Genomic DNA, 26,129 nt, shown 5'->3' with positions numbered 1-26,129 from the left:
AATGATATGTCAGGTTCCGGTGGGGAGGGTCTGAAGAACAAGGGATCATTACTTCTGCAGTATGTACAATTACAATGGAAATTCCATTAGACTAAATGCTATAGATTGAAGGACCTTTAGTGGAATATGTATCATGATGTGTGTTAAAGTGTTGAAGCTCCAGTGTTATGTAGGTAGAGTAATAAATTAAAAATTATTTGCTTTATTAACTTGCCTCTATGGAAGTGTGTATGTTACCCCACAGTGTATTGAGAGCACTGACTTCCTCCAGCAATAAGAAGGTGGACGCAATGTTTCAATTAGACCACTGTCTCATGATTTATGTTAGGGGGGGGGGGGGGGACATAAATGTTACGTACCATTGCTTTCTCAAACAAAAACTGTAAGATTTATATGCAGAATGTATTACAATTAGTAGCAATCACTTGGTGCGTCAAGCTGAGACAGGTGGCCCGGGCATCTAAGTACGGAATTTTTATGCAGGGAGTATCACAATTAGTTGCGAAAGCTGACACCAGTGATAGTGTATGAGGGAAAAGAGAGGAAGGCTGAAAGGGGGGGAGGGGCAGCAAATGCTGTCACTTGTGTGGAAAAATGTTGTCTAACAGGTCAAGCCAAAACATATTACCATTCAGACTCCTACTTCCAGATACACTCTTAGTATTAGTCCAGCTATTATAGTAGAAACAGCAATTTCTGGTAGTTTTAATTTTCTAAAAACTTCATATCTTATAAAATCACACACGTAGTGGAGTAGACAGCCATTAACTGGCAACGCTCAACCATGTGTCAATGGTAACCATTACAATTCCAGTAAAATAATGTTAGGTTTGGGTTAAAGAATGCGCTGGTGGTAAAGAGTGGTTGCAGTTACCTCACTAAGAATCTATGTTCCATCTGTGAGTGTGATACTACATCACCATTCAAAGGGTCAATTTCAGCTAGGACAATGTCCAAGTTGGTCAGAGGCACTGGACTAGGTTTCAGGTTTTTTTTTCTTTTATCCTATGATTTTTCAGTTTCTGTAAGTTTGATTATGAAAGATGGTTACACTGATCTTCAACCTGGGGCTCTTTCATCAATTGGATAGCATGAGGCTGCTGGTCTGTTTCACTGCTGGAGAGCACTTCAGCAGCAGTTGTCCATTCTGGTGAGTCTAGAAGAAATCAATGAATCTAGGCTGATGAGTTTGAGGCTGATGACATTCGCTGTGTTGCACAACTGGTTTGACATGTGGCTAGAATTGGGAATTGGAAGAGTTGCACCCTTGTTGTCATTGCACAGTGTGTAAGTATTTTTCTACTGCATTAGACAAGTTTGATATCATGACAGGTGTAGTCATTTATATTTATTTATAATATTATAAAATGTTCTTGAATGCTGGGTGTGTTGGCAAACAAGGGGAAGGGGGGCAGTTTGTGAATACAGGGGTGAGTTTGCAAAGTCTGTTCAAGTGCTCTCCTTCCACAGCCCCCACAGATAGGTTCATCAGTTCAGTTAGATGACATATTTCCAAACGTTAGATGACATATTTCCAAACCTCAGATACCAACAAGGTTTGATGTTGCATCTGCATAGCATATTTGCATCAATCTTGAGAAAAAAGTTTTCTTCAGCGACAAGGATAAAAACATCAGTGTCCATCTAGTTATCTTTTGGTTCACTCTGAACATACTGATCAAAATGCATTCTGTGTTATTCCAAGCTGGTGTCACTTTGTAATGTGAGGTCCCAATGAAATATGAGAACCCAAGTCATGTTAGTTTTTTATATGGAGAGATGGCAACTGATACATCCCTGACATTGTCACATTTATAAAGTACCTATGATTGACTAGTATTCCATGTTTTCCTCATTTTTTTGAATTGCAACTTGTTCAAATTTATCCACAATATTTTCTAAGAACAATGGCTTCAACATATCCAAAAATTCATCAGTTCTGGAGTGCACCAAGTACTAAATGCATTGTCTGACTCCATATTCTCCTGTCTTATCCTCATCTTACGACCTGGACAAAGAGAGGAATGCCAGAGGGTTTTAATTATCGGCATTGAAGTTTTATTTTCTATCTAAAGAGATGGCTGTATCAGCATTTTCATCAGTCTGGGTGAGCTTGACCTATTTCATTATGGTTCATTCGCCCTAACACCATTCACTCTCACCAGCTGCTCTCCTTAGCAGACACTGACTGGAGTCCCAGGACCTCTGAGTGGACAGCACCTACTCCTCAGAGTGCACAGGGAAGTTATAACTAAGGCATCAGTAGTTGGTAGTGAGGAGATTATGAGTGTGAGGGCACATGACAACCTTCATGACTAACAGGTGGCCATAATGGATTTTGAACGTATGCAATGAGATTGACCCACTCTTCTGTATGCGGACCGGAGAGGAGCAGCCTAGCGCTTATTGTAAAGTGCATAGTATGAAACATTATTTTTGCAATATTTGGTTGATTTAATATAAAATGAAACTGTCTCACTCTTTTGTGTATGGACCAGAGAGGAGGAGGCTAGTCTTATTGTAACGCGAATTGTATCAAGCATTATTTTTACAATATATGGTTGAAACAGAGGAATTCTGGAAATGAATGATTTACGTAGTTAAGGACGCAAAATGAGATCTTTTTCCAACTGATGCACGAAATCTTCAAAGAAGATGATCTGAGCAAAGTGACGAAGGTCATTAGCCATGACTGACTATAGTCTGCGCCATGAACGGTGGCAGTTTGCGAATGTCTATTCATGGACAGAAATGGCATTCTTGATGATTCCAAGCGACATTTGCAGTAGGCGCAAATGGGTGCTTTCCACTTGAAGAAGGCATATATCCTGCAAATTATGTCTCTCACTTGTTTATGAAGAATTCATCACTTACCACAACCATCAGCAATGACAACTCACAACAAATGAAATGTAAATTCACTAAACAACTAGCAACGATCACGTTTAATGCTCACATTAGCTATGGCATTCAGAGCAGAGTGCTCAGAACACTACTGAACATTCATTGACCATCAGAGTATGCATGACACAAGTGCGCAGAACAAGCCTAAACTCAACTGCCATCGTTCGTGACTCCAACTATAGCAGGACCATCTCTGCAAGATAAATTTATAGATGATCGTAGTATCCAGAAGATATTAATAAGCAAACTGAGTTTACAAAAGTCATGTACTACTCCATGAGGACGTAAGTAACTGGTAGGTTCAATATCTCCCTGTGAGTGCTAGGAATACGTCACATCTGCAATCTACTCTTGCTTACTACAAACATCAATTTTTAATGAGATGCAGAATGATTTAGTATTTCACAATTTAATAGGACTGTAATGATGAGAACTAACCATTAATTCAGTATACTATTTACTGTACACCACTTACCTCATGTTCAAAAAGTATGTCAATAAAATGATGAAGCCCATTTGCACAAAGGAACTCCTTAAACTCGCTTTTAACCGGCCTTTCTTTCTGAACAGATATGGGTGTATTTTTATAGCTGAAAAATGATTGCAAACATTAACAGTAAACAACATTCCTACAAAAGCTTTCATATGAATGTTAGTTTTAAAATCTGGTTCCAAAACTGTATGCCAGTAATTATACTGTTAGTATTCACATTTCCTATACACAATGATTGTCACAGTTCTAAATTTTATAGGAATATCAGTGCAAAAGCATGTAGTAAAAAATTAACGTGATCATAATATAAAATTTTCAGTCTCATTTGTACGTGAGTCAGTGAGTCAAAAACTCTATTACCCAATAAGTTGTTACCTTTCCTTCTAAATTACTTACAGGGTGATTAGCACTCAGAAGACTGAATGCCAATGTAATCTTACACACATACAGGGTGTAACTAAATTCCCTTTATAGATTTTGAGGTTCCTAACACCAAAAGAAGAAAAAATATCTAGCAAACATGGGCTCTAAGATGTATACTGTAACCCCTGAGCAGGCACACGTATGTATAAAATGTCCCAATCACAAATAACATTGTCTTGTAGCATTCCATTGTTGTTTTACAACTGCATACACATATCTACTCCTTCATTATTGTTTTAGCTGAGACAGTAATAATTTCTGTTGTCATACGTCCAAGTGAGCAGCAGTAATACAAAATAAACAGCAAACTAGTTGAGAAAAAATGTACAATCCATGCAAGGAAATGACCCAGATTCTGAGCCAGCAGCACAATCCCACAACAGGTCAGTTATCTACAAGATAATTAGTGATCAAATAAGTGACTGCAAGGTATCTGATACAACTGCACTGTTTAATGCTTCAAGCTGGTCATTATTGTGGAGTAACAATTCTGTGTGTCAGCGGAGTGATACAATGAAAAGTTTATTTTATTATTGTATAATGGCAGAATTGTATGGCCGTAGCAGACAGCACCAGAGTTGCCACGCAGTGCACTTATCACACGGAATGCTGACAGGAAATGCAATCTGAGTTGCGCGCCTTGTCGTGTACACAGCCACCGGCTACAAAGAGCAGTCTGAGACCGGCCAGTTGAGAACATGTATCGCTCTCGATACAGTGATGATGGGTTACCAGATGCACATAATGCATTGTCGCAACATCTTTATTAATTAATGGTAAAACTAAGTTTTCCATGTTCCACATACTGCACTACCCACAACTACTGCCCACGCATCCCATCCTAACAGCAAATGGATGCAATAATATTTTACTCGGCCATCCAAAAGTCCCCGTTAGAAAAGTGGTGACAGGTGTGGGATTATTTTCGGAAAACTTACAGTCCTGAAAAGTGCAGCGATGTGTAAACTTAACATCGGAGCATCTTCATGACAACACAGCAAGCTGCAGCAGCAGTCAAGGACATAGTTTGACAACACGAGGACATCCAGTGCTGGAATTCAAGTTAGTCTACTCAGATTGGCTTAAAACAAAAGGGAGTGATGGATTTTAAATTTCCCTGTATTGAGCGACCGGTATAAACTGCATTCAAAATGGTAGACGCAAATGCGAGTAACACGGTCAATCTCCAAACTATTATAGAAGAACTATGAAGAGAGATTCAACAATTAAAAGCAGATAAAAGCGAGCGTAGCCTCCCAGTTGATTTGTCACATGATGGCACTTCTGTTCCAATAAAGAATTTTTATTTTTCACTGTTGCCATCTGTACAAGTGTTCAGTGGAAAACCTGAGGAAGATGTGAAACTATTTTTTCGGAATCTCGAAGGCACAGCTCTGTTGGGTTCGTGGACTGATTCAGATAAGCTAGCAGTTGCTAATTGAGAATCCAAGGAGCCGCACAAGATTTCATTAGCGCGGAGCTGATTTGCGTGAAAACAGAAGTTTACAATGATTTTAAAATGGTAGTGGTTAGAGGTTCAAATGCAAAAATGCAATCAGATTCTACCATGAGCAACTTTATAGTTTGCCCATGCGGCACAACGAATCTATCGAGCAATTCGTTGATAGAATCTGAAACATAAATGCTCAGACTTACGAGCTTGTAGAGGATGAAAATGAGAACCGGATCCAGCTTTTCGAAGCCAATCAAAGAGAACTTGACACACTCATCCATGGGTTGTATCGGGAAGAAGTAAACAAAGCTGTCAGACTCTCACACTGTAAAACATTTCAAGAAGCAGCAGAGGCAGCTGTTGGTTTTGTCAAAGCATTGAGACGCCCAAATGACATGCGAAAAGAAGAACATAGTGTGTTCGTGTGTTCAACACAAATGTGGAATGTTACCGATGCAATAGGCCCGGTCACAAGCGCAAGGATTGTAAGGAGAACAAGACTTGCCACAACTGTGGGATACAGGGTCACTTAGTGAGGAACTGTCGCAACAAAAAGAAACCAAATGTGAGCAGCAGACAACTCAGCAGATCTTTAAACGAGTACAGAGACGTACGTGCCACCACAGCGTCCGCCCCTTGCCCGAGGCAGTGATTCCTGTTAGTGTAGCTGAAAATCAATTTAATAATGACTTCGTGATAGGTGCTCTTTATCGTGGAAAAAATATTAAATTATTGATTGCCACAGGAGCACAGACCTCATTGATGTGGTGTTCTATAGACTGCCAATGTTTAATGTGTGGGGGCTGAACGGTGGGAAATTACATAACTATGGAGAAGTTGATGTAGAATTGTGCCTAGGCCAGGACAAATACACAGCAACGGTGCAAGTGGTTTCTAATAATGAAACGTGCTACGATGGTGTACTTTGATCTGATTTCTTATCCGCTAATGGGGCAGAGATATTTGTTGCAGAAGGAAGGATCAGACTAGGTCGTAACAATTACAATCTGGAAAATCATTCTTCTTGTCACACTCAAAGGAGCCGAAATTCTGACATTGAGGGACCGATCACCCCGACAGACGCATCAGTTGGAACCCTCCGAGTCGAAGTACAAATTACTCAGCCACAGCAAATTCCTCAGGGAACAGGAAAGACAATCCACGTTGAAGTAAAGTCGCCACTGATTAGAAAAGGAGCTCTGTTGTTGACCGAACGGTCGGAACTTTGTGAATTATTGGACACAATGCATTTTTATGTTGCCTGAAGTATAGGTGTAGCTACAATGGTGAGGCCAAACATGGTAAGAATCCCAATAACAATAACGAATATGAGCAATACAGATGTCATTTTGCCACGAAGAACGAAGGTTGCTGAAGTGTCAAGCATAAGTAACGATGATGTAATACCGATTCCAAACGAAGCAGCAGTGTCACAAAAACAGATTCTTGTAATACAGAAACATTGAAACAAGGAGCTGAAAATGAAATCAAATTAAAGAACAAAATTTGGAAGAAGATTGAACATTTGTTAGCTGATGATCAGAAGAGTTTAGCACCTGTTTTGTTAGAGTATTCAGATCTTTTCAGAGACCGTTCAAATTTACCTGTTACTCACTTAGTTCAGCATCGGATACACACTGGAAATGCAGCACCAATCACGCAGAAGCCTTACCGAATTCCATTCAGTCAAAGAGAATTGGTCGAAGATATGGTCAAGGAACAACTAGAGGCCAGAATTATTAAACCAAGAGATCCTGCTGATCCACCATGGTCATCACCAGTGGTACTAGTAAAGAAGAAATCTGCTCCGATTTTGCGTTGATTACCGAGCTTTAAATGCCATCACCACACCAGACATTTACCTGTTACCAAACTTGGTGGAAACCCTGGACTATTTGGGCAGATGTCACATATTCTCATTCTGTGATCTAACTAGCAAATATCAACAATTAACAGTTAATCCAGTTGATCAAGCATAAACCTCATTTGTAACTGCAACAGGAGTGTACAAATACCTCCGTATGCCCTTTGGACTACGTAACACGCCCTAGCTACCTTCCAACGCCTAATGCATTCTGTTTTACATGGGCTCACCCCAACACAAGCTCTTGTATACCTGGACGATGTGATAATTTTTGGTGAAAACATGAGGCAACACACTAAGAGACTTCAAGCAGTATTTGAGCGTATCAGAAGTGCTAACTTGTCTTTATCAGTAGATAAATGTCACTTCGCACAAAGTGAAGTGAAGTACCTTGGACATGTTATAACCAGTGAAGGTGTCCACCCTGATTCAAAATTAATTGAAGCTGTCAAAACTTTTCCTGAACCACAAACAGTCAAAGAACTACAGTCATTTTTGGGTTTATCGAATTTCTATTGTTGCTTCATAACCCATTATGCAGATATCGCAAGGACAATGACGCAGTTACTTAAAAAAGGAGCCACATTCAATTGGTCAACAGAATGCAAAAATGCAATGGAGAAACTGAAAACTGCTCTAACCACAGCTCCATTTTTGGCCTATCCGGATTTCAGTAAGCCCTTCATCCTCTCCACAGATGCTTCAAATTTTGCAATTGGTGCTATTTTGTACCAAAAATTTGATGGTCAAGAACGTCCAGTATCATTTGCTTCCCGGCAATTAAATAAGGTGGAATGTAACTACACTACCACTGAAAAGGAACTTTGTGCTCTGGTCTTTGGTATCAAACAAAACAGATGTTTCTTAACAGGAAGAGAATTTACTGTAATCACAGACCATGCCGTACTTAAATGGCTGTTGAGGTTAAAGGATCCTAGTTCGAGACTAACAAGATGGGCATTAGAACTGAGCGCTTACCAATTCACAGTTATCCATCATCCTGGGAAACAACATGTGAATGCTGATGCGATGAGTCATAAGGTTCGTGTTTGTGTCACCATAAGCTGTGAGGAGGAATTAAAAGCAGCCCAAGAAGAAGATCCACAATGTGAAACATGGAAAAATGATCAACAGTTCCTTGAAATAGATGGATTTCTGTACAAAGTTACTGATAAAGGGAATCACCTAGTTATTCCAGGAAGCATGAGAGAGCAAATCCTAACTGAACAACATGATTCCTTACTATAAGGACACTGCAGTAAAAAGGCAACGAATATCAAAGTAGCTGAAAAGTATTGGTGGCCAAGTCGTAAGGCTGATGTATTTGAGTTTGTTTCACAATGTGATTCCTGCAACAGACGGAATAATTCTGGAAGAACTAAGGCACCATTACAAGAACTGCCGGAGACAAGTGAACCTTTTGAAAGAATTGGGTTAGACGTCGTCGGTCCCCTGCCGAAGACTAAGTATGGAAACAAGTACATATTGATGATATTAGATCATTTCTCCAGATATCTTATGATGGTACCAATACCTGATCAAAGTGCTGAAACCATAGCTAAAGTTTTTGTGAAGGAATGGATTCCAAAGTTTAGATCTCCATTAAGCATTATCAGTGACCAAGGGAGGAATTTTACGAGTGATTTACTTAACCAAACATGTAAGCTGATGCAAATAACGCAGTTGAGAACCACACCAGCACACCTTGAAGGCAATGGTCGCATCGAGAGAGTACACAGAACCATCATTAAAATGCTTAGCCACTATGTAAGCAGCAAACACGATAATTGGGATGTCTGTCTTCCATATGTTGTAAATGCCTACAATGCTAAAATGCACTCATCAACGGGCCTCAGTCCCTATGAGATTGTATATGGATGGAAGATGCATTCACCCTTGGACTTTACATGATCGACAGCCGGGATCAGCAATGAACACGTAAGGGAGTTAGCTCACAAACTGAAGAACGCATGGAGGGGAGTGAAAGAGCGGACTCATCAGTCCTTCCTTCCGCAAGCCAAGCAACATGATTACCAAGCAGTCGCGCCGCAGTATCGAGTGGGAGACTTTGTCTACCTGAGCAACATAGTACTAATGAAGTCGCAGGTCAAAAAGTTTAAGAAGTTTTGGAAGGGACCATACCCGATATTGGAGGTGGTGTCACCTGTCACTCTAGAGCTCCAAATGCCTTTTTGTTCAGTTATCGTCTATGTCAACTGTGTAAAGCCCTACCTGGGTAGATTTCCTGTAGCAACGCAGGACGACGACGAGGACCGACCAAGGGGCAGACCAGCTGCTCCAAAATCCAGGAGCCGAGCACCGTGAGTTCACAGTCCAGACTTCGAGCCCAAGGTGTCGCCGCCGCCAACCCAGCGATCCAGCCCAAGGCACACTTACAACCTCCGTAAGCGTGTGTAGTGTGAGTGAATGCAAGGTGTGTTGCGTTTAGCCGAGTGCATATGTGAATGTGCTGTGCAACATAAAATCGCAGCTATTCTTTGTTATGTTAGTGTGTTCCATTAATGCTGTAGACATAGTATCACAGAATGCAGGTGTGTTGTTTGAACCACAATCAGACATTGTAGTCTCAACGCACAGTGCTACAATTGCGCTTAAATATAATTTGTCTGAGATTCACCAACAATTTGATTCTGTTAAAAAACAAATTGATTTGATCTGTTCAATTAAGAATAATGATACAGTCTTGGAAACTGGAACCTCTTGGTATAACAACTGGATTACTGCAAAAATGCAAGCAGAATCCACTTTCGCTAGCTATGAGCAAGGGATTAACTGTTTCTTAAAACTCTTGCCACATAAAAGCTTGATTAGGCGCAAACATGCCTAGTTTGATTTTGGAGGTAGAGTTCTTAGTACGGTATTTGGTGCCTTAACTAGCCAAGATCTATTGGACATAAAGGATAAAATACTAGCTATAGAGCAGCAGTCCAACGCAAATTCAATTAACCTTTCTAATGAAATAATTGTGTTAAGAAATATGCAAAAGACTGTTACTAACCACACATTGTTTATTGAACAAATTTTGGAAGAGTTCATTACAAATTTTAACACAATTCATGGTGAAATGAATGCAACCATCCGTGAATTATATGCAATTCTTCAAGCTGTGAGTGCACATTTAGATTTAAACACCCTACTGTTAAGAATTACAGACAGTTTATCAAACGTTAAATTTGATGCTCTCAATTTAAGAATAGCCTTAGAAAGTAGTTCAAATAATTTCTTGAATAGTGTTTTATTGCATCCAGATCGATTTTTACAACTGTTGCTGTTGATTGAACATAATCTACCATGATTTACCCTGTCAATTCCTACAATTTACATGCTTATTACAGATTAACTACCACATATTCTTTATGATTGAAGATCAATTAACTGTAATTGTTTCTATACCGACTGCCAGACCCAAGCATAATTTTGAAATGTATAAAATTCATACTTACCCTGTGAAATGGAGCCAATAGGTATTCATACAATTTATCAGCTAAAGGATTATTTATTAATCAGTAAAGATAGAAGATATTTTGTATCCATGAATGAACATGATGTTCGTAAGTGTAAACGTAGTCATAAGCTAATTTGCCAGAGACGGCAGTATTCTTAGATACTAGAGTGTACAGCTGTGAGAAAGATTTGTTTATGAACAATTCACCTTGCGGTGATTGCCCTAGGATTTTAATGCATCTTCATCAATCATTCCTTAAAAGATATTCTGAAGGTATAATATATTTGTTTAACTCAACTCTCGAAATCACATTTACCTGTGAAACGTTTGACACACCTGAACTACCTTTCACATTCAAATTAACTGGTAGTGGATTAATTCTGAATGTTATGCACTGTGATTTATCATGTGATCTGTCTGAAATGCCTTCTGTATTACCAACCACCTTTTATGCAGATGCAATATTCCCTTTAACAAGGATGTTACCTGTTTATTACAATGAATCATACTTACTGATCTATGCAAATCATTCTCTGTCCAGCTTACCCAAGGATGACAATTTAATTGCGGATATCCATGGAAGTGTAATATATACTAATAATGAGTTAAATTTCTTAGAAGTAGCAACTAAAATTAAGTCTATTGAATCTTCCAATAATGCTAATCCATATTTGATTGTCAGTGTTGTGTTCTTTGTGCTTTTATAGATGTCTCTTGTATGTACAGCCTATGTAATGTACGAAATTGTTGTCCTGAAAACCCGCTCGCCAGTGCCCATCATCACTGTGTCTGCAAACAGAATAAATGTTAAGTGCCCCCCCCCCCCCCCCCAACGGCGCCATTGGCGAGACAAACGCATGACGCCCAGGAGGTCGTCTCGAGCAACCTTCAGTAGCTTGTTTTCATGAGGGAGGGTGATTGTAACGGCAGAATTGTATGGCCGTAGCGGACAGCACCAGTTGCACGCCGTGGCGTGTACACAGCCACTGGCTACGAAGAGCAGTCAGACCGGCCAGTTGCGAACATGTATCGCTCTTGACACAGTGATGATGGGTTACCAGATGCACGTAATGCATTGTCGCACGGTCTTTATTAATAAATGGTAAAACTAAGTTTTCCCTGTTCCACATTCTGCACTACCCAGAACTACCACCCACGCATCCCATCCTAACAGCAAATGGACGCAATAACATTTTACTCGGCCGTACAAAAGACCCCGTTAGAATTGTGTATTTAAATAGTGATTTAGCTCTGTAATGTAAATTTACTTTATTGCTGTTTAATTAAATTGTGATTAAACTATGATTTTACTCATATCGATTACCTTGCCAACAAAAAAGACAGTGATTCTTTACATGTGTACATGTGTGCCACACACCTGCATGTGTTATGAAGAACGGTGTGCCCACTCGAGGGTTAAGAACTACAAGGATTAGTTCATTTTCGATACTATGAAACATACATCTTCCGCTTCAAGCTCTTTGCTTTCCACATTTTGGGAGGAGGCAGTATGGATAACAACAAGCAAAAATGTCCAGTAAACATGGGCTCTAAAACTTTTTTATATTTGCTACTACGAAATATCCCTTCCATTGAACAAGTGCTCATAGCTCTTAAGGTACATGTATTTTGGAACCCAAGTTTATTGAACTTTTTTTTTTCTTATTTTGTTATAAGAAACCAGTTCTCAAAGTCTGTAAAAGGTAATTTAGTTACACCCTGTACATAAAATCATTGGATAGCCCCTTTGTAAATGGTTAGAATTGCAATTCTCTGCAACATGTAGAATGAGCACCAAGGTGCATTAGTCTTGTCGCCAGGCCTGATAGGGTATAGTATAAGGAGCATGAATAGTGTCAGATGTTGAGCAAGAACTGTAATGGATACAGAGACGCTATGTACTTATGTGAGTAAGTCTTATCAACACCTGAAGGTTTGAAAGGGGCCTCAGCGCAAGTCTCCATTTTGCCGGCTGTTCAAATTGTGAAATATCTAGATTTTCGGTGGATTTGGATGTGATTGGGGAACACAGGAGCAGGCATGCCCATCATCAAGATTCCAGTCAACCATCTCTGACCACTACAAGGAAGGATTTCTGTATTTCACACCAAGCACATTTGCACTGCCTGCTGTCCGAGAACTAGAAATAGATTCTCTGCAACATTTGTGGCACCTTGCACTATAGATCAGAGCTTATCAGCAGCCAGACTAGAGACTTACTGTCCCATACATAGCCTGCCATTACCACAACACAAGCAGTGTGGAATGGTGTCATGACTGGGAGCATGGACCACTACTGAATGGTGTCACACTGCACTCAGCAATGAATCACAGTTCTGCATTATCCCACATGACCGTTGTCAGTGAGTATGGTAGCAACCTGGAGAGTAGTTCCATTCTTCCAATGTTTTGGAGAGGTACATTGCTCCTGGAGTTATGGTCTGGGCAGCCATCTAATATGACTTCAGGTTAGAGCTAGTAATGACTGAGGGAATGGCACAACATTACACCACGTTCTCATGTTACCTATCATGCAAAAAAGAAAGAAAGAAAAAAGTGTGAATTCTTCAACAGGACAATGCACGTCCATACACAGCATGTCTCTCTCTTAACTGTTTTCTTTTTTTTTTGGGGGGGGGGGAGGGGGGGAGGTGTTTTGGTCACAAAACATCTAAGGTCATAAGTGCCCAGTATAGAACCATTGAATGCTGGGACGGCGAGGGTAAAAAACCATTTCAAGGTCCAATACAGAAAGGAAGAAAAAACAAATCTAAAACATCAAGACATTAAAGAAGAGTATCTAAAAGACATCAACAAGACACCGGAGTCACCAGGTAGAAATCAGATCTCTTTTGTCATATTACTGCTTTTTTAAAAAAACTTAAAACATGAGCCACAGCTCACACGTCATCCGCTAAAATGTCCGGCAAAGCGGGTGGCAGCCCGACCCTGAGACGTAAGTGACTAAAATAGGGGCAGAGGATCAGGAAATGTCTGACTGTTAATGGCTGGCTACAGAAAGGGCAGCTGCGTGAGGGATCGCCACTCAACAAGTGGCGGTGATTAAAGCAGCAGTGCCCTATTTGCAACAGAGCTAACATTATTTCCTCACGGTGAGACGGCCGGGAGGAAGTTGACCAGGCGGTTAGGAGAGGTTTAACTTCTCTGAGTTTGTTTCCATGAAGGGAGCACCAATGGTCATACTGAAGTGACATGATACGCCGATAGAGAAAAGTACGAACATCTTGTGGGGGAACAAAGTAAGAGACGGGCCAATTGAGATGGACTGCGGCCTTGGCTGCAGCATCAGCAGCGTCATCCCCAGGCATACCAACATGGCCAGGAAGCCACATGATCACTTTGGTTCCCCCATCCGGAAACAATTGGAGGCAGTCTAGGATCCATAGAACGATGGGGTGTACTGGATCTGGATCACCCAGACTCTGAAGGGCACTGAGGGAGTCAGAGCAGATCACACAGCGAGTAAGCTGGTGCCTCCGGAAGTAGTGAACAGCCTGATAGATGGCAAAAAGCTCTGAGGTAAAAACTGTGTGCACTAGTTGAGAAGCCGGTATTGAAACTTATCATCCCCGCCGACAAAAGCAGAGCCAACACCATGGGCCGACTTGGAACCATCAGTGTACAAAAATATGCTAACAGCAAGTTGTGAGCGAAGTTTGAGAAATTTGCAGCAATAGGTCAGCTCGGGAGATGAATCTTTCGAGAACGAGCTGAAGTCAAAATGAATACAAACCTGTGCCTGAAGCAAAGGTGGTGAAGGGCTCTCACCCATTCGGAAAGTGACAGGAAGTGTGAACTACAGCTGCTGAAGCAGGTGACGAAAGCGGACACTGGAAGGCTGCAGAGAAGAAACATACATCTCGTATTCGCAGTCAAGAATGTCATTAAAAAAAAGGGTCAAAGATTGGGTGGCCCGGCATGGAAGAAAGCTGACACGCATACCTACTGCATAGGATGTCACGCTGGTATGACAGTGGTAGTTCACCGGCTTCTGCTTAGAGACTCTCAACTGGGCTACTACGGAAGGCACCAGTGGCGAGACAAATCCCCAAATGGTGTATTGTATTTAGATAGCATAAGATAGACGGCTGTGCAGAGGAGTAGACAATGCATCCATAATCCAACTTGGAGCAGACAAGAGATTGATAGAGGCCAATCTGGTCAGCTCCCCAAGAGGTACTACTCAATACACGAAGAACATTGAGGGACAGGGTGCAGCATGCAGCCAGGTAACACACGTGGGGAGACCAACTGAGTTTCCTATCGAACATAAGCCCTAAGAACTTCGTTGCATCCACCCAGTCGCAAGGACGGTGGAAGAAATGCCTTGTACCGCCAGAAGTTGACACAAATGGATTTGGCAGTAGAAAAGCAGAAACCATTTGTGACACTCCACGAATAAAGACAGTCCAGACAATGCTGAAGACAGTGTTGCAGGAGACATGTCTGCTGGGAGCTGCAATAAATAGCAAAGTCATCAACGAAATGAGAGCTGGAAATGCCAGCTGGAAGGCATTTCATAATTGGATTGTGGCTATGGCAAAGAGGATGACACTCAGTACGGAGCTCTGAGGCACCCCATTCTCCTGTGAAAAGGTGTGGGATAAGGAGGAAACCACACGGACCCAGAAAACTCTGTATGTTAAAAATTCCTGGATGAAAGTGGGAAGATGACCGCGAAGGCCCCATGTGTGCATAGTACATAGAACACCTGTCTGCCAACAGTTATCATAGGCCACATTCTGAACTACCCGGAACTACCGCCCACAAATCCCATCCTAACAGCAAATGGATGCAATAACATTTTACTCGGCCGTCCAAAAGACCCAGTTACATCTGCGATAATGAGGAAATGTCTTTCTGCATTCATTTATAACAACACTTTTTATCTAAATAAAACTAAGCTAATATTATTTACAAATTGCCACTGTATTACGTATGTACTGTGTCTCAAATATATATTAAGGTTGTTAATTGGTACCTTTTTTCAGATTCCACATTGGAAGAAAGTGGAGATACTACCATTTTACAAGTAGACTCCTCCTTTTCTTCCTCTGGATTTGCCTCAGTAGACTTGAATTTCAGATTATCGTCTATCCAAATGCGAGGAGATGATATTGTGTTTTTTTTAGAAACAGCAGAATCACAGTAAGGATGGTAAAAATGATATCCATTTTTATCATGTGCAAGACTGCGCACCCTGCAAGTAATGCTGAGTATGAAGACCTTGTCTCTGAGGGTTGCAAAGTGAAAGAAAATTACTTTCAACTAACCTTCTCCTTATAACATGCCAAAAGGCTTTCTTTTTACGTTTCTGTCTCTCAGTTCCACCATTCAGTTCATGAATTACAGAAGGGTCACTATGTGAGAATACATTTCTTGATGTTGGTGAAAGAGAATTTGGTGAAGGAGAATATGGGGAACTGGGCTGACTGCACGTGTCATATTGAAACATTTTGTTATAAGTTAGTTCAAAATTATCTTGAAACTTTTCTTCCTGAATGCTTTTCTCAATGTTTCTTGAAAATTCTTGCTTTTTTGGAACCTCAAACTTTTTTGGGAAATGATAATTGTGTGGACTGAGATAATAACGCATATCATTTGACGAACGCTCCATTTCCACTGTCTTACCAGGCTGAGAAACAATTTGTTTCGTTTTGTCATCTGTTTTCTTGCAGGCTTGATTTTCAGAAAGAAAGATGGAGTCACCAGGACTATAAGTTTCACAGCCACACATTTGCAGCGAAGTCATAGGTGACAAATAACCGGTGTCTGGTACTTCTGGCATATATGTAGTCTGAGGAGACAACAATTCCTCTGTTGCAAAATTGAACCTGTTAGCTGTAGGAGAAGCAGCTGTCTTAGAAAGGATATCTGTGGCACCTGAAACTGTATCTAATTCTTTGACTCTATAATCCATTTTTGGAATTTCTAAAGGCATCAAGAAGTTGGGACGAAACTTTTTGCTATCATGTGCTACTTTCGTTTTCAAGAGTTCTACAAGATCATTATACTGCTTTGATTCAGCTATATCAATAGCTGACTGGCAGAACACATTTGTACTGTCAACGAGTGCACCATATGCCAGAATCAGTCTCACAACAGAATAGTGTCCACATGATGTTGCTAGCATCAGTGCTGTGGCTCCTGCAATAAATAGAGAGCTGTTAATCACTTGGATTTTATAAGCATTATTTAAATGAATATTAACTTTTACATTAATTGTCCCTAATAACTGTCAGTATATTTTTCACTTGTTCCAAGATTAAAATTTACAAATATCATCGTAAACAAGGAAATAATATTGCATGGTGCAGCTTATTTATGGTATAGGAACAGCTGAAATCAGAAAGTATCATTGAAACTAAGAATAAACTTATGTGACAGCAACATAGCAACAAAACTCCAAACGAAGTAGTAACTAATGTATAATTACTATTACACTATACTGCCTCTAGTAACAGTTTACACATCTAAAAGCAAACAACAAAACAATTTCTTCTAAATGTTAATCCACAGAGGAAACTGTGCAAAAAAAGTGTGATTAGAAATGCTTTGTGTAATGTCTGAATAGGTACTTAGACATTAGTTGCATAATATTTTTCTCATAACTTTAGAACTAAATTGACATTTCAACAAAAATAAATTATTATTGGAGGAATATCCTGGCAAATTCATATAATAAATTCTCAGATCCACAGTGAGGTAAATTCATCAGCTATAAGTAACTATTTGTAAAAAAGTCTAATAAATATATAAAATAAATCAATCTACCTTCAGAGATCACTTTCAAAGATTATCTACAGTATTTTGTAGGCAAAATAATTGCCAGGACGGTTTGAGATACTCTGATCTGTGAGGTGTTGCTCTATGTGAGCTTTTTCCATCCACTACAATGTTAACTAATATGAGTCAATTTATTACAATGGCTAAGGCTTCGAAATCAGAGGTCCATGAAAAGTTATTTGGAATTCTGTTTCTTGAGTCACTAGTATCTGTAATGAATGTTTCATCCCAGTTAATAACTCTGAATATATAACTTGTAATTTAAAGGCCCCCAAAGTTTTTTTTTTTTGCCTGTTTGTGAAGGTTAACCTCTCAGGAACTGCTGTAACAGTTTTGATACAGTTTTCACTAATAGCTAAACTGATTCACAAAGAAGGTTTGTGTATATACATTATTGCCACTACATCAGACAAATCCTCTGGCCATAGCTATGTGAAGCTGGGGAGTGCAATACCAAAATGAGTATATGCGTAATTTGCTGCAAGTCATAGGTTCAGCAGGTAAAATTGGACTGGTGATAGAAGGCAGTACATTGCCAAAATGTCTTGCTATTACTTTGAGTTCATCTGCCAGAATTATTAAGTGATTCGGATATTTTTCACTCAGAAAACCAACAAAAGAAACCAAAATAAGGCCATGCACTTTCCACTGTGTGCCAGAAACAAAGTCATTAATGTGAATTTCATTAGGTCAAAAAATTACAGTAGGATTCACCATATAAGACTGAATTTGGAAGAAACAATAATACTTTTGGGAGATGATTTTGCAGGGAAAAAAAACTGTATGACAAAAGACTAATACTTACAGCTGAGCCTGCTGATGCTGGAAATGTATCTGAGGTGCTTATTTGAAGGGTCATAACTTTATTAACATGCAATGCATCAATATTTTACTTTGAATAACACTGACGGTGAGATCTACCTGCCTCTGCCCTGTCATGTTTTCCATTACCTCCCCACCCACTCTTTGCTCCTGACATCTTACCCCTCTCAACCCTCCCCTCATATCTTCCACCTTCGCTCACTCCTGTCAATGTGAGCAAGCCTTTAATCTGTCTGCATTATTGTGGTGTAGTTCTTTTTGGTATCTATATGGTTTGTGGGTGTGTGTGTGTGTGTGGGGGGGGGGGGGGGGGGGGGGGGGGGCAGCAAGGTTGGCATGCATGCACAAGTTTCATATTAAAAAAGAGGAATGATAACTAAGAACTAATTAAGTCTGTGTTGAGACTCGCCGATCTTTCAAAGTGCCGCCGCGCAGTTATGCGCGTCCTCTACATGCGGCGCTGTCTGCCAGCCATGCAGCAGCAGCAGCACCACCTAAGCGGCCAGCCAGCCAGCAGCAGCTAGACTCGGACTCAGTTATGATTTGACCGTTAAAGTGTACACATATCTTACTCTGTTTACTTGATCTGTGACTTACGTGTATTGAAATACATTTGTTCAACTAGAAGTTATAACGATTGGCGACGAGGATGGGATTGTTCTTTTCCATCGCTGACTCAAATGTTTCCATGGCTACTTTAGAGCAACTATTGCAAGGTCTCATAGATCAGCAAATGCTTCTCACAAATGTGATTCATGATTTCGTTGCGGCATCAAATTCGGGGCGTCTCGCGTCATTGTCTCTACCTCCTTTTCCTCCTTACAACGAGACGGCGGAAGACTGGTCTGATTACGAAAAACGTCTTCGACAGCACTTCTTGGCATTACATGTTGCGGACGAACAAACATGTAAGTCTCTGTTCCTTTCATGGATTTCACCTCAAATGTATCGGTTGTTGTCGCAATTGGCTCCTTCGAAAGATCCTGCATCTTTGTCCTTTGCTGAAATGTGCTCACTTCTGTCCATCTATTTTCAAAAGTAAACGCATGTGGTAGCCTCTCGTGTTGTCTTTTATCGTTGTCAAAAACAACCAAATCAATCATATCGCGCTTGGGCTGCTGAACTTAATGGCCTCAGTAGAAAGTGTCAAATTGTTAATGAAGTTCACAAAGAATCCTATGCCAATTCCAAGGTATGGGATGCTATTATCCCCGATTGGTGCCTGACAAAGAAGTTAGGTAACCTGCCCTTCAGTTGGCAAATCCGACTCTAGATGAAGTCCTATCCATCGCTCTGTCTTCTGAAATTTCTCGCGCCGCTGGAGCGCAAACAGAGGCATGGGGCGACGTCGGGGAACTACAACCTCTGTGTGATGTTGACGAAGCATGGGGCGTGTCCCCGCCAACCAACGTGGCCGCAGTATGCTCCCAAGCACAGCCTCGGCCTAACTGTAAACAAACCTCTAAGAAACTGCAGCAAAATCCACAGCAACTTCCTTCATGTCCGCGGTGTTTTACGAAACATTCACGATAAGATTGTCCACAATGTTGGGCCGTGTGCCACAAAAGAAAGGGTCATGTGTCATCCGTTTGCAAATCCGACCGCATACATGATGTTCATGAACATGACGCTGATTCTGATTCAGTGTTGTCCGTCAATTGTACTTCTTCCCTTTCAGGGAAGTTATTCCTCACTGTCCAAATACTTGGTTGAGATGTTCGCATGCAGGTGGATACTGGTTCTGCTGCCACTATCATCAATTCTCAGACGTATCTTCAGTTGGGTTATTCAATTCTGTCACCTGTCACTAGGCAATTACAGACTTACAATAAACAGAAGATTTCTCTCTTGGGACAGTTTGATGCTGAAGTATCTTACAAATCTGTCGTTCGCACTGTTCCCATATTTGTGGTAAACCATAGTAACGCGGTGAATCTTTTTGGTTTCGATGCCTTTCGCGTTTTTGGGTTCTCCATAGATGACTCTGTCAATATCATCTCTAATGCTATTCCTTATGCTCAATTGTATTCCTTGTCAACGACATTTTTGTCCCTTTTTTCTCCTGGGTTAGGCCGTGCAAGTGACTTTGAAGCTCATATCATGCTCAAACCCACTGCTCGGCCTAAGTTTCTTCGGGCTCGGCCCATTCCTGTGGCCCTTCGTGATCAGGTCAAACGGGAGCTGGATTGTCTCACTGCTTCAGGGGTCTTGCTTCCTGTCACTTCCAGTGAGTGGTCCTCTCCTGTCATTGTCGTGGCTAAGCCAAATGGTGATATTCATCTCTGTGGCGATTTCAAAGCCACTGTAAATGCTCAATGCCTTATCGACACTTACCCTATGCCTCGACCTGAAGAATTGTTCACTAAACTTGCTGGAGGCCAGTATTTTTCTAAACTTGAGCTGTAATAAGCTTATCATCAACTTCCTCTCAACGCTGCTTACGGTAGTTTCTGGTCCTTAACACGCCTTTCGGCCTCTATCAATACCAACAATTCCATTCGGGGTCGCCAGCACCCCTGCTCTCTTTCAGCGATTCTTGGAACAATTATTGCTCACTGTCCCTGGGTGTATAAATTACCAGGATGATATTTTTGTCACTGGCTCTACCACTGACAAACATCTTCAAAATCTCCGCACACTTTTTCATGTCTTACAGACTGCCGGTCTTAAGTGTAATCTTCAGAAACCTAAATTTTTTCAGGCATCTATCACGTACTTGGGGTTTCAACTCTCTCCGGATGGTCTTCATCTGCTTCAGCAAACTGTTGCTGCGATCGATGCCCTTCCTCTCCCTACATCTGTTAAGGAACTGCAGGCCTTCTTGGGGAAAACAGCATACTATCACAAGTTTTTACCATCTGCTGCTTCGGTGACTCAGTCGTTGCATCGCCTGTTGCATAAAAACATGCCTTTGCACTGGTCCGCATCATGCGATGCGGCTTTCCAGAAATTGATGACTATGCTGAAACAGGCCACGTGCCTGGCTACTTATCGACCTGGCCAACATCTTGTTGTTGCCACGGACACCTCTCAATATGGGTTCGGTGCAGTCCTTGCGCACCATTTTTCTGACGGTTCTGAACAACCCATTGCTTAAGCCTCCAAAACGCTCACGGATGCCCAACAAAAGTATTCTCAAATTGAAAAAGAAGCTTTGGCCATTATTTATGCTCTTCATAAGTTTGGTGTTTTTCTCTATGGATCCAAATTTCATCATGTTACGGATCACAAACCACTTATTTCCTTGTTTCATCCCTCAACGTCACTTCCTGACAAGGCTGCACACCGCCTCCAGTGTTGGGCTCTTTACTTGTCTCATTTCAATTACAAGATTCATTTCCGGCCGAAGGCTCAACATGCGAATGCTGATGCACTGTCTCACCTTCCCATGGGTCCTGATCTGGCATTCGATAGGGACGAACTTTTGTGTTTTGGTTCCCCATCACCGGGGACCGGGTGGCGGCTGCTACGGGTTCTGACCATACCCTTTCCTGGGTTTTACGCTGTATTCAAAAGGGTTGGCCAGATCGTCCATCCGCTAAGACTTCTGATCTGTTGCAGAACTACTGCACTTTGCGTTGCTGCCTCACAGCTAGGGATGGTGTTATCTTCCTTTCCACCAACAATGCTTCGCTGCGTGCTTTGGTCTTGCGCCTCCTTCACCAAGGGCACTGGGGTTGAAACGCCGGAAATGCATATCCTCCTATTTCCATCTATTGTACTACAAAATTTTATCCTTATTTTGTTACCTGAAGATATGACTTTCTGTGTCTTTATATATTGTAATTGTTTTGATATATATATATATATATATATATATCTGTGTGTGTGTGTGTGTGTGTGTGTGTGTGTGTGTGTGTGTGTGTGTGTGTGTGTGTGTGTGTGTGTGATGATGATGTGACTTACCAAACGAAAGTGCTGGAATGTTGATAAACACACAAACAAGAAAGGCAACTCACTCACCCATCACAATCTTTCCAGCTAACCTCAATCTCCTCTCATTGCACACAGACCCAGTCTCTCCCATCTACTCAATCTCCCACTTCCAGCTCCATTCCACCCAAAACCTCAAAATTCTAATCAATACAATCTGGAACCACAACACCCTAATTCAGTAGTTAACCTTTCCTCCAAACCTCTCTCCCAATCCGAAACCTCTGTCCTATCCAAAGGCCTCACCTTCAGCCCTACTCCCAGATTGAACCAAACAGCTCTCGTCAAAGATTTACTGTCCTACGCTCGTACTCTCTGCTGGAAATATCACTTTGCACGAAGAAAAATGAACCTAATCCTACTCCTCCTAATGATCCAACTCCCCCAAGACACTTTCCAAATTGAACCCTGCCTGGAACAGTTCCATCCTCCGTCACAATGGGACCCACCTCACCTTCCTCAAAATCATCCTCTCAAAACCTTCCAGGAATTTCTCACTTCCAGCTTTGCCTCTCAATCCTTCTTAAAAAACCTTAATCCTACTCACAACATCACCACTGCTGAAGCCCAGGCTATCCGTGATCTGAAGGCTGACAAATCCATTGTCATTCTTCCGGCGGACAAGGGTTCCACGACCGTGGTACTTGATCGTTGGGAGTATGTGGCTGAGGGACTGCGTCAGCTTTCAGACAACACTACATACAAAGTTTGCCAAGGTAATCCCATTCCTGGTGTCCAGGCGGAGCTTCAAGGAATCCTCAGAACCTTAGGCCCCCTACAAAACCTTTCACCTGACTCCATCAACCTCCTGACCCCACCGACACCCTGCACCCCTACCTTCTTTCTAAAATTCACAAACCCAATCATTCCGGCCGCCCCATTGTAGCTGGCTACCAAGCCCCCACAGAATGTATTTCTGCCTACATAGATCAACACCTTCAACCCATTAAATGCAGTCTCCCATCCTTCACCAAAGACACCAACCACTTTCTCGAATGCCTGGAATCCTTACCCAATCTGTTACCCACAAAAACCATCCTTGTAACCATTGATGCCACTTCCTTATACACAAATATTCCGCACGTCCAGGGCCTCGCTGCGATGGAGCACTTCCTTTCACGTCGATCACCTGCCACCCTACCTAAAACCTCTTTCCTCATTACCTTACCCAGCTTCATCCTGACTCACAACTTCTTCACTTTCGAAGGCCAGACATACCAACAATTAAATGGAACAGCCATGGGTACCAGGATGGCCCCCTCGTACGCCAACCTATTTATGGGTCACTTAGAGGAAGCCTTCTTGGTTACCCAGGCCTGCCAACCCAAAGTTTAGTAAAGATTTATTGATGACATCTTCATGATCTGGACTCACAGTGAAGAACAACTCCAGAATTTCCACTTCAAACTCAACTCCTTTGGTTCCACTAGATTCACCTGGTCCTACTCCAAATCCCATGCCACTTTCCTTGACGTTGACCTCCATCTGTCCAATGGGCAGCTTCACAGGTCCGTCCACATCAAACCCACCAACAAGCAACAGTACCTCCATTATGACAACTGCCACCCATTCCACATCAAACGGTCTCTTCCCTACACCCTAGGTCTTCGTGGCAAACAAATCTGCTCCAGTCCGGAATCCCTGAACCATTACACCAACAACCTGAAAACAGCTTTCGCATCCCACAACTACCCTCCCGACCTAGTACAGAAGCAAATTACCAGAGCCTCTTCCTCATCCCCTCAAACCCAGAACCTCCTACAGAAGAACCCCAAAAGTTCCCCACTTGTGACAGGATACTTTCCGGGACTGGATCAGATACTGAATGTGGCTCTCCAGCAGGGGTACGACTTCCTCAAATCCTGCCCTGAAATGAGATCCATCCTTTATGAAATCCTCCCCACTCCACCAAGAGTGTCTTTCCTCCATCCACCTAACCTTCGTAACCTCTTGGTTCATCCCTATTAAATCCCCAAACCACCTTCCCTACCCTCTGGCTCCTACCCTTGTAACCGCCCCCGGTGTAAAACCTGTCCCATGCACCCTCTCACCACCACCTAATCCAGTCCTGTAACCCGGAAGGTGTACACGATCAAAGGCAGAGCCACATGGAAAGCACCCACGTGCTTTACCAACTAACCTGCCTACACTGTGAAGCTTTCTATGTGGGAATGACCAGCAACAAACTGTCCATTCGCATGAAGGGACACAGGCAGACAGTGTTTGTTGGTAATGAGGATCACCCTGTGGCTAAACATGCCTTGGTTCATGGCCAGTACATCTTGGCACAGTGTTACACCGTCCGGGTGATCTGGATACTTCCCACTAACACCAACCTGTGAGAACTCCGGAGATGGGAACTTGCACTTCAGTATATCCTCTCTTCTCGTTACCCACCAGGCCTCAAGCTCCGCTAATTTCAAGTTGCCGCTGCTCATACCTCACCTGTCATTCAACAACATCTTTGCCTCTGTACTTCCGCCTCGACTGACATCTCTGCCCAAACTCTTTGCCTTTACAAATGTCTGCTTGTGTCAGTGTATGTGCGGATGGATGTGTGTGTGTGTGTGTGTGTGTGTGTGTGTGTGTGTGTGTGTGTGTGTGCGCGCGCGAATGTATACCTGTCCTTTTTTCCCCCTAAGGTAAGTCTTTCCGCTCCCGGGATTGGAATGACTCCTTACCCTCTCCCTTAAAACCCACACCCTTTCGTCTTTCCCTCTCCTTCCCTCTTTCCTAATGAAGCAACGGTTTGTTGCGAAAGCTTGAATTTTGTGTGTATGTTTGTGTTTGTTTGTGTGTCTATCAACATGCCAGCGCTTTCGCTTGGTAAGTCACATCATCTTCGTTTTTAGATATATTTTTCCCATGTGGAATGTTTCCCTATATATATATTTAATGATGATGTGACTTACCATACGAAAGCGCTGGCAGGTCGATAGAAACACAAACAGATACATGCATACACACAAAATTTTCCCGCGTGGAATGTTTCCCTCTATTATATGATGTATAATTGGTTTGTTTTGTAAATATTATTTGTATTTTTACGCTGGGTCTTGCCTAGGGAAAATTATGCTATCGAACTATTAGATCGATAGGTCGTGTGAAGAACCAAACTGTGTAGGAACTTTGGTGGGGTTAACTCTGCCACGTGGAGCGTGGGCAGAGGGAGAGTCTGGCTGGAGTAGGGCGGTGGAGCAGGTGTGTTGTGTGACGCTCCCGCGAGTTGCCGCGCTTTCGGGATTTGGCAGCATGTAATTGCGCTTTACTTGCTATGATAGTTTCTGACACGGTGTCGCGGATGGGAAGTTTTAGCTGGCGCACATCAAGAGCCCGTTTCGTCTGGTGACCGTGTCGAGTAGAAGGCGCGCCAACATCCGGCTTCTGCAACAGCGACGGCCGACAATGAGTGACTGTCGCCACCTCCTCGATCGATGACTTCAAACCTTCAATCAACCAACAAGGAAGACTGGAAGCACGAGGTTGCCCAAGACTAACCTTATTTTATTGAATTTCGTAGTGCTTCAGAAACAAAGTTCACTATTAATTTCAGTCACTAAATTAACCTTCAATTTTCCAGTTTTATTAATTCTTTTGCTAAATTAAGTCAGAGTGTAGCGAAATTTATTACTTTTCTGACAAACATTCAGTTTTCACACAACACGTGTCAACCTGCAGTTGCCATGCTTTTAGTGCTAAATATATGTGCATTAACCTTTCATTTTCAGTTATTATAGTAGTTGTCGATGGGACTGGCAACCGTAATTTTCCCCAAATCTCAAATATCTAATTAACGCCAATTAATTGTTAACGTAACGACCGCACATTTACTTTCTTTATTAATTTTACCCTTTTCTCAAAATTAATTTCCACAAATTTCATTTGAATTTTTCCTTTCATTTAGATGTAACCCTTTCCTCCCTCTTTACCGACAAATTAACTTCGGTGACGATTGCTTTTCCCA

General features: G+C 41.8%; 1 protein-coding gene across 2 annotated transcripts in view; it reads right to left on the bottom strand.

Moving 5' to 3' along the window:
• LOC124798534 overlaps nt 1-26,129 on the bottom strand; it is a 114,413-nt gene that overhangs the window by 28,584 nt on the left and 59,700 nt on the right. For both annotated transcript variants that reach the window (XM_047261983.1, XM_047261982.1), the window contains 3 exons: nt 15,898-16,771; nt 15,606-15,824; nt 3,380-3,494 (listed from right to left, as the gene is read on the bottom strand). In XM_047261983.1, the coding sequence (XP_047117939.1) occupies nt 3,380-3,494; nt 15,606-15,824; nt 15,898-16,771 (1,208 nt within the window). The remainder of the gene's footprint in view (nt 1-3,379; nt 3,495-15,605; nt 15,825-15,897; nt 16,772-26,129) is intronic.

Source organism: Schistocerca piceifrons, chromosome 5 (genome assembly GCF_021461385.2).
Source record: "Schistocerca piceifrons isolate TAMUIC-IGC-003096 chromosome 5, iqSchPice1.1, whole genome shotgun sequence".
Lineage (NCBI taxonomy): Eukaryota > Metazoa > Arthropoda > Insecta > Orthoptera > Acrididae > Schistocerca > Schistocerca piceifrons.
Note: the sequence above shows the minus strand (reverse complement) of the source record. Positions and strands in the feature narration are given on the sequence as shown.